Source organism: Eriocheir sinensis, chromosome 24, assembly GCF_024679095.1.
Source record: "Eriocheir sinensis breed Jianghai 21 chromosome 24, ASM2467909v1, whole genome shotgun sequence".
Lineage (NCBI taxonomy): Eukaryota > Metazoa > Arthropoda > Malacostraca > Decapoda > Varunidae > Eriocheir > Eriocheir sinensis.
The window spans coordinates 19,086,172-19,095,245 of NC_066532.1; the positions used below are offsets into that span (position 1 = coordinate 19,086,172).

At 48.2% G+C, this 9,074-nt stretch overlaps 1 protein-coding gene across 1 annotated transcript; it reads left to right on the top strand.

Moving 5' to 3' along the window:
- Positions 1-5,975: 5,975 nt before the first annotated feature.
- On the top strand, positions 5,976-8,003 carry LOC127003157 (uncharacterized). The gene is made up of 4 exons (XM_050869549.1): positions 5,976-6,150; positions 6,475-6,854; positions 6,930-7,259; positions 7,293-8,003. The coding sequence occupies exons 1-4, from the start codon at positions 5,976-5,978 to the stop codon at positions 7,866-7,868; spliced, it is 1,461 nt and encodes a 486-aa protein (XP_050725506.1). The 3' UTR covers positions 7,869-8,003.
- The last annotated feature ends 1,071 nt before the right edge of the window (positions 8,004-9,074 follow it).

Here is a 9,074-nt window from a genome sequence, read left to right on the forward strand (position 1 = left end):
TCGGGTTCTCATCAACGTTGCCAGACTGTCGTACTCAGCCGCTTATATCTCCCGACTTCCTATACCCCAAAATTGTCTTCTGGGTTCCAATAACGAAACCCATTTTTAGTTATCGTTAAAAGAGTTAGACCCTGATGTTTCTTGGCAATAGTTAGGCGTCAAATAGTTCCAAGGGTCTCCTTACGTTCTTATGTTCTTATGTAATACCCGTGATGGAAATACCCACAACAACATCTATCAAAGACTTATCAAATGTGGTTGTGTGGTCCCTAGAATGTTTGAGAATATGGAACGAACCTACACCATACCACTGTTCACTCCTACTGTCTTTCCTTCTCCCAAACCTGTACCTTCACCACCAACCGACTTCCTCTCCTTTCTAATACCCTTGATTAAGAAAAATGTGGTTGCGAAGTCCCTAGAATGTTTGAGAATATGGAACGAACCTACACCATACAATTGTTCACTCCTACTGTCTTTCCTTCTCCCACACCTGTACGTTCACCACCAACCGACTTCCTCTCCTTTCTAATACCCTTGATTAAGAAAAATGTGGTTGTGTGGTCCCTAGAATGTTTGAGAATATGGAACGAACCTACACCATACCACTGTTCACTCCTACTCTCTTTCCTGTCTTTCCTTCTCCCCCACCTGTACCTTCACCACCAACCGACTTCCTCTTCTTACTGTACCCTTGATTAAGAAAAATGTGGTTGTGTGGTCCTTAGAATGTTTGAGGATATGGAACGTACCTACACCATACCACTGTTCACTCCTACTCTCTAACTATCTATCTATCTATATATCTTTCCTTCTCCCCTACCTGTACCTTCACCACCAACCGACTTTCTCTTCTTACTGTACCCTTGATTAAGAAAAATTTATGGTCCTGAGTGAGAGTTCAGCGCACAGTGAGCTCGGAATAAAATAAAGAAGAAAAAACAAAAGAACAAAGAAGCACAGACTAACACAAACTCACGCCCAGGACATCAATCAGCGGGTAGGGACAACAAGACCTCACCTGTAAACACCTGGTGACGTAATTTGCAGGTAAGGATGACGTAACACTGAGGATAACGAGGAGGAGGACAAAGAAAGAGAGAGAGAGAGAGAGAGAGAGAGAGAGAGAGAGAGAGAGAGAGAGAGAGAGAGAGAGAGAGAGAGAGAGAGAGAGAGAGAGAGAGAGAGAGAGAGAGAGAGAGAGAGGTAAACGTCCTAGGGTACCCTTCGTGACTTTGGAGAGAGAGAGAGAGAGAGAGAGAGAGAGAGAGAGAGAGAGAGAGACTAAGCCATAAAAAGACATAAACAAAAATAAACATAAGTGAAGTATCACATTTTATATGCACAACAAAAATATGTATTATAAAAAATGAAAAGAAGAAAGAGAAAGACCGAAGAAGAGATAATTGGATAATGTAAAGGAAGAAGAGACAAGAAGAGGAGTATGTAGGAAGAGAAGGAAGGAAAATAGAAGCACAGGATTGAAGGAAGAGACGTAGGCCGAGGAAGAGGTGGAAGGATTGCGTGAAAACATGAGACACAGAAAAAGAAAACAAGAACAAGAAAAGAAAAATAAAGAATAAAAGCAAGATGAAGAACAGACAGCAAGAAGAAGAAGAAGAAGAAGAAGAAGAAGAAGAAGAAGAAGAAAAAAAGGTTAAAATAAAATACAGGAAAAAACATATCTCGGTTCATCACATAACTTGAAAAACCCGAATAAAATTAACTTACTATAATAATAATAATAATAATAATAATAATAATAATAATAATAATAAAGCTGACACGTTCTTTTATAATCATCCATGACGTGAAGTGAGAAAGAAAACGGAATATTATAGAAAACGAATTAAGGGACACGTAGGAATAAAAACAAATAACCAAACAAATGACAAGGCCCGGTGTTAAAGGTGGAGGTGAGGGACGAGGAGGAGGAGGAGGAGGAGGAGGAGGAGGTAGGCGTCATCTCAAGGCAAAGAGGGAGAGGGAGGGGGGGAGGGGGGGGGGGGAGAGACCGTGATCTTGTCTCATGCATAATAATAAGGTAGGAAATCTGAACCTCTTTCCAATACACTTTAACTCCCTTTTATTTTTCCCGTATTTTTCTTCCTTTAAATTTTTGCTCAGGTCCGCCTTCCTCTGTGATTTCGAAACCGGAAAACCACATGGCACAGAGGGGCGTGTGTGTGTGCGTGTGTGTGTGTGTGTGTGTGTGTGTACCCGGTTCTCAAAGGTTGAAAAAAAAAATCACAAAAGCTTGACCCGAAACCAGTATAGTACCGGTAGGGAAGAAGGGAAGGAGGGAGGGAGGGGAGGAGGGAAGGAAGGGGAAAGGGTGGGCGGTATGGAAAAGAAGGGAAGAAGGGAAAGAATGACAGGGATGAAAGGAGAGACAGAGGGAGGAAAGGAAGGAGGGGGGAAGGTAAAGGAGGAAGGAATGAAAGAAAAGAGAGGAAAGAAAGAGATAGGGAGGGAAGACGAGAGAGAAGAGATGGGAAGAAAGGAAGGGAACATGAGAAGAGAGATGGAAGGAGGGAGGGAATAAAGGCAGGAAGGAAAGGGGGAAGGAAAGAGGGAAGGAATGATGGGGTTAGGGAAACAGAGAGGAAAGGAAGGAGGAAAAATGGAAGGAGGGCGGAAGGAAAGAAGGAAGAAAGGAAGGAAGCAAAGAAGGGCGTGAGGAAGGGAGAGTGTAAGAGGAGAAAAGATAAAATGAAGAGAGAGAGAGAGAGAGAGAGAGAGAGAGAGAGAGAGAGAGAGAGAGAGAGAGAGAGAGAGAGAGAGAGAGAGAGAGAGAGATTTACATAGATTTACATAGAAAATCAGAGCACACATACCCCATGGTCCAGACTAGGTGGTCTGTCCTTCAACCTAAGTGATTCTACAATAATCAGATGGTTCCAAAACGTTGCATTTCAACTCTATATATATATATATATATATATATATATATATATATATATATATATATATATATATATATATATATATATATATATATATATATATATATATATATATATATATATATATATATATATATATATATATATATATATATATATATATATATATATATATATATATATATATATATATATATATATATATATATATATATATATATAGGTTCTAGGAAGTGATGGTCCAGCTTGTTTTTAAAGGAGTCAATCGTGTTACACTGGACCACAGAAGGCGGGAGCTTATTCCATTATCGCTTTACAACATTGGTGAAGAAAAATTTGGTGCAGTCTGAATTTACTTGTCTGCATTTGAGGGAAGGAAAAAGGGCAAGAGGAAAAGATGGAGGAAAAGAGAGGCAGGCGAAGGGTGGAAGGAAGAAAAAGGGAAGCAAAACAGGGAAGAAGGAAGAGAAAGACAACGGAAAGACGGGGAGGGAAACACGCCGTGAGGGAACAAAGGAGGGCAGCAGCCAGGAAGAGAAAAGAGGCGATTGGGGGGAAAAGGAGGAGGAGAGAGGACGGGGACGAGGGAAAGAAGGCGGGAAGAAAGGAAGGAAGGAAGGCGGGAAAGAAGACGTGGAGCTACAGAGGAAGGAACTACTAATTAACAGAGTATACGCCCGGGGCGCGTCGTTTCACTCACCCCCTCGCCTTCACCCCCGACCGTCCCCGCGAGCAAGGCACAAACGCAGCTGCCCCCGTCCATCCCAAGTCCCTGCCGGCAGGATCGATCGATTTGCCCCAACCATGAGTTACGTGGGCGTCCCCTTGGTCTCCTCCACTCAGGGTTGTCTCGTACCAGTGAACCCTACACTACTTGAGATGTCGCTGATCGTACAGTAAAGACAGAATCGACGCCCGGGAGGCGCGCCACGTACCCATATAGCCGGAGTTGGCGTTCACGGACTAAGCTGGTAGCAGGCCTCGATTCACTTTCACGGAGTAGTCGCTGGTTCGACACGAAGTCATTCCAGCGATGCCCCGCGACCCTGGGAAGGCACTTGGTGCCAAAGGTATCGACATAAGAACATAAGAAAGAAGAACGTTGCGTCTGCAGGCAGGTAGGCCCCCTAAGCCCAGGCCCTAAGCTCCTTTAACCATCTAACCCCACCCAATATATCCCAATAATTCGCTATTTATATTATTTTCTGTTTTATTTTTAATGACATACCAGCTGGCACTACCCATTATTCTCATTCTATTCTTTTCCACTTATTTTCAACATTTTTGCCTTTGTCCCTCCTGTTGAATCTGAATTATTATCCATTTAAACCCATTACTTTACCCGGTTACCTTTCTCTCTAACTACCAACCTTACCTTAATATCTCTCCCTAAGCCCTCCTTCATCCATTTATAAACCTCGATCATGTCTCCACGCACCCTTCGCCTTTCTAGAGAATGCAAGTCACGTCACTGTTCAGTGTCCATGCATGTCTCACACCCACACAGTGAGGCAGGATGCCAAAGGCCCGTGTTTTCCCCTTCAAAGAGGAACAATCATAACACACAGTAAGACAGGGAGCACAAGCGACTTAAGACTCGAATCTTTGTCCGCCTGCATAAATAGAGAGAGGAAAGAAGGCGGATGGAAGGATAAGAAAAAGACAAGAAGACGAAGGCGAAGGCGGAAGGAAGAGTAGATGGGAAAGAAGGCAAGAGGGAACGAAGAAGAGAAGCTAGGAAGGGAAACGGGGCGGAAGGAAAGAAAAGAAAGGGACAAGACAAAGGGGAATAGGGAGGACGAGAAAAAGATTATATGGGCAAGTAGGAAGGAGGAAAGAAGGGAAGGAGTGAAGGGAAAAGGAGGAGAAGTTAGCCACAAGGGAACGAAAGAGACGAAAACCGGGCGGATGGGAGGAAAAGGGGGCGGGGAGGACGACAAGAAGGGCGAGAGGGTGAGTGCTACATGGGGAGAGAAGGCATGAGGGAACAAAGAAGGGAGGAAAACAGGTCTGGGAGGGAGGATAACAACGATGCAAGAAGGAAGACGGGGAGAAGGAAAGGGGGAAAAAAAAGACATGAGGGGTGGAAAGAGAGAAATAAAGGAGGGACAGAACGCGTGAAGGAAAGAAGGGAGGACAACCGGGAGAATGGGAGGAAAAGAAGAGGGCGGGGAGAGTGACAAGGAGGGCGAGAGGGAGGAAAGAGAGCATGAATGAAAGGAAAGAGGGAAAGAAAGGAGGGAAGAAGCCATAAGGAAGCGAAAGAGGGAGGAAAACCGGGCGGGTGGGAGGAAAAGAAGAAGGCGGGGAGGGTGACAAGAAGGGCGAGAGGGCGAGAGGGTGATCCGGAACAAATGGGAGGGAAATACGTGTGCCTTGCGGATCCTGGCCATCAAGGTGAGTCCTATATAAGGCGGAGGGCACGGCGGGGCGGGACAGAAGGTCTCAGGGTGTCTGAGGCTTCGGTTGTGACAGAGGCTCCTGCGGTACAGAGGTGGCGGTGGTGGTGGCGGTGCAGCTGGTGTTGTTTGGCTTGTTGTTGTTGTGTCTGTTCTCCCGTCACACCCATACAACCGTCCGCCAGTAAATCATCCATGAGTGAGTATAATGTGGAGTGTTTTGATTTTGATTTTGATTTTGATTTTCCTTTATTTCGTTGTTTATTTATTTATTTTTTGGTTGTTGTTGTTTTTTCGATTCACGAGTATAAGTATATTGTGGATTCTCTTTTGCTTTTAACTTGTTCATATGTTTCTTGGCGATTGCCCTGCAGCGTGTGTGTGTGTGTGTGTGTGTGTGTGTGTGTGTTTCCTTGTAACATAAAGCACCAACATATCTTCATCCTCTGCGTTGCTTTGTGTTGCAGTGTTCGTGTGTGTGTGTGTGTGTGTGTGTGTGTGTGTGTGTGTGTGTGTGTGTGTGTGTGTGTGTGTGTGTGAGTGTGTGTGTGTGTGTGTGTGTTTCCCTGTAACACAAACACAAGGCCGCCACATACCTTCATCCTCTGCGTTTCGTTGTGTTGCAGTGCTCGTGCGTGTGTTCCTGGTGGCGGCGGCGCTGGGCGTGGCCATGGCCGGCTACGTGCCACCGAAGAAGGGCTCCTGGGGCCACGGGGGCGCCTCGGCCTCGGCGGGGGCGAGCGCCTTTGCGGGGGCCGGGGCGGGGGCCTCGGCGGCAGCTAAGGCCTCGGCAGGAGCAGGAGCAGGGGCGTCGGCAGGGGCGTCGGCATCCACCTTCGGCTCTGGCGGGGCAGGGTAAGCAAGAGTGACGCTGCTGTACGTATATACATACATACACACCTACATACATACATACACACCTACATACACACCTACATACATACATACATACATACATACATACATAGTTACACATAATATAGACACAGACTTATATACATACTTATATACGTGCATCCATTCATATAGACAATTACATACTTGCACACATACAGACATACAGACATAAAAGTAACACACACACACACACACACACACACACACACACACACACACACTCTAGGAACTGTCTTCACTTCACACTGATTACTTTTCTTTCTTCATTTCAGAGGTTCTTTGGGGCTCGGCGGCCTGGGTTCGGGCTTACTCGGTTCTTCCGGTTCTTCCCACGGTTCAGCTGGCTGCTGTGGTGCAGGTGGTTCAGGAGCTGGTCACGGTTCAGGCCACGGCTCTGGTGCTGGTGGTTCTGGCGGCTTTGGTTCCAGTGGTTCTGGCGGCTTTGGTTCCAGTGGTTCTGGCGGCTTTGGTGCTGGTGGCTCAAGTCATGGCTCCGGTTCATTCGGTTCCAGTGGTTCAAGCCACGGCTCTGGTGCCGGTGGTTCTGCAGGCTTTGGCTCTAGTGGTTCAAGCCACGGCTCTGGTGCCGGTGGTTCTGCAGGCTTTGGCTCTAGTGGTTCAAGCCACGGCTCTGGTGCCGGTGGTTCTGCAGGCTTTGGTGCCGGTGGTTCTGGCGGCTTTGGCTCTAGTGGTTCAAGCCACGGCTCTGGTGCCGGTGGTTCTGCAGGCTTTGGTGCCGGTGGTTCTGCAGGCTTTGGTGCCGGTGGTTCAAGCCACGGCTCTGGTGCCGGTGGTTCTGCAGGCTTTGGTGCCAGTGGTTCAAGCCACGGCTCTGGTGCCGGTGGTTCTGCAGGCTCTGGTGCCAGTGGCTCATATCACGGTTCTGGTGCCGGTGGTTCTGCAGGCTCTGGCTCCAGTGGTTCAAGCCACGGTTCTGGCGGCTTTGGTGCAGGTGGTTCTGGTGGCTTTGGTGCAGGTGGTTCTGGCGGCTTTGGTGCAGGTGGTTCTGGCGCCTTTGGTGCAGGTGGTGCAGGTGGTTCTGGCGCCTTTGGTGCAGGTGGTTCTGGTGGCTTTGGTGCAGGTGGTGCAGGTGGTTCTGGTGGCTTTGGTGCTGGTGGTTCTTCCCACGGCTCTGGTACAAGCCACGGTTCTGGAGGTGTTGGTGCTGGTGGTTCTGGCGCCTTTGGTGCAGGTGGTTCTGGCGCCTTTGGTGCAGGTGGTTCTGGCGCCTTTGGTGCAGGTGGTTCTTCCCACGGCTCTGGTACAAGCCACGGTTCTGGAGGTGTTGGTGCTGGTGGTTCTGGAGGTGTTGGTGCTGGTGGTTCTGGCGGCTTTGGCTCCAGTGGTTCAAGTTCATTCGGTTCCAGTGGTTCATCCCATGGCTCTGGTACAATCCACGGTTCTGCAGGTGCTGGTGGTCCTGGATGTTGTGGTGCTGGTGGATCTGCAGGCTTTGGGTCTAGCGGTTCAAGCCACGGTTCTGGAGGCTTTGGTGCCGGTGGTTCAAGCCATGGTTCTGGTGGCTCCGGTTCTTCCAGTGCAGGGGCGGGGGCTGGACACGGGGCAGGACATGGGGCAGGACACGGGGCTGGACACGGGGCAGGACATGGGGCCGGGGCTGGGGGTCACGGCCTGGGCGCCGGGGGCCACAAGGTGTCCGTGGTGAAGGGCACGCGGCCTGGGGCTGTCTTCATCTCCTCCAAGGGCACGGGTCCGGGGGGATCCACGCACTCCAGCTCCTCCTTCGCCTCCTTCAGCTCCTCCAGCGGACTGGGCGGCGCCTCGGCCTCCATCCACGGCCCCGGCGGCTCCTCGCTGGTGTCCGTCACAGGTGAGTCTTGCTGGGGACGACGTTATATTTGGCTTCATCAACTCCTCTCCTCCGACTCTTCTACCTCTTGATATCGGCCTTAGTGCTCCTTCCCTTGCTATCTTTATCACTTTCTTCATGCTAACTGATCTTCTGAATTTGCTTAACGTATTTCCTTTCCGCTCTTCTGGTCTTGTGCACATAATTTCCTACTAAAGCTCATATTTATGCTGTCCAACTCCCTATTGCAAGAGTTAACCAGTATCTTCATTCTTTCATCCCTTTCACTGGTAAACTCCAAACAGATTTCACTCGACTATAATCAATCCTCCCTTCCTACGACTTGAATCCTTCTTTACCCCTCCAATAAGTGTACCGTGTTGCTTTCGTTTGCTTGTTGTGCCCTTGCCTGCCTTGCCTTCTGTGCCGTAACAAATCAATAAAACAAGGAAAACAAAAACAATGCTCCAACGACAAGGACGACAATCTTTCACTGTTCACTTTACGACCTTTCCCCTTTCGATCTTTTACTTTACAATTCCTCACCACCAACCATTTTACCAGACACCCCACACCCTTTGTTGTCTCTTTGCTAGGCTTTGTGGCGCTCTCAAGTATAATCTGCAACTGTTTTCTGTATTTTTCTGCCTTTTTATCCTTCTTCAGTTCTGTATCTCTTCGTTTAGGGTTTGTGGCGTTCTGAAGCATAATCTGTAACCCCCCACGACACAAATCTTTCATCAACCTCACGCCAGCTATTCTTCCCTCGCACAGGTCACCCCGGCGCGTGCCCAGCCCTGACTCCCTGTGGTGTTGCGGGATACGGTAACAAGTGCAACTCCGACAACGACTGCAGCTACACCGAGAAGTGCTGCTTTAATTCCTGCAGCACCCAGCAATGGTCGTGCAGGAAGTCCATTGAGAAGAAGCCGTGGTAGGAGCCTCAACTACCCTCCTGGCAGGATTTTATGGCGGACTAAAGAGACGAAGAGAAGCAAAGAAAATGGGAAAGTTACACGGAAACGAAGAAAATGGGAGGACTCAACGAAAACGAAGAAAATG

Bases quoted from the DNA above. Each gene is read 5' to 3' on its own strand.
- LOC127003157 (XM_050869549.1), top strand. From the start codon at position 5,976: ATGGCCGGCTACGTGCCACCGAAGAAGGGCTCCTGGGGCCACGGGGGC. The intron at 6,855-6,929 runs GCTTTGGTGCCG...GTGGTTCTGCAG, and splicing joins TGGTGCCGGTGGTTCTGCAG to GCTTTGGTGCCGGTGGTTCT. The intron at 7,260-7,292 runs GTGGTTCTGGTG...CAGGTGGTGCAG, and splicing joins TTCTGGCGCCTTTGGTGCAG to GTGGTTCTGGTGGCTTTGGT.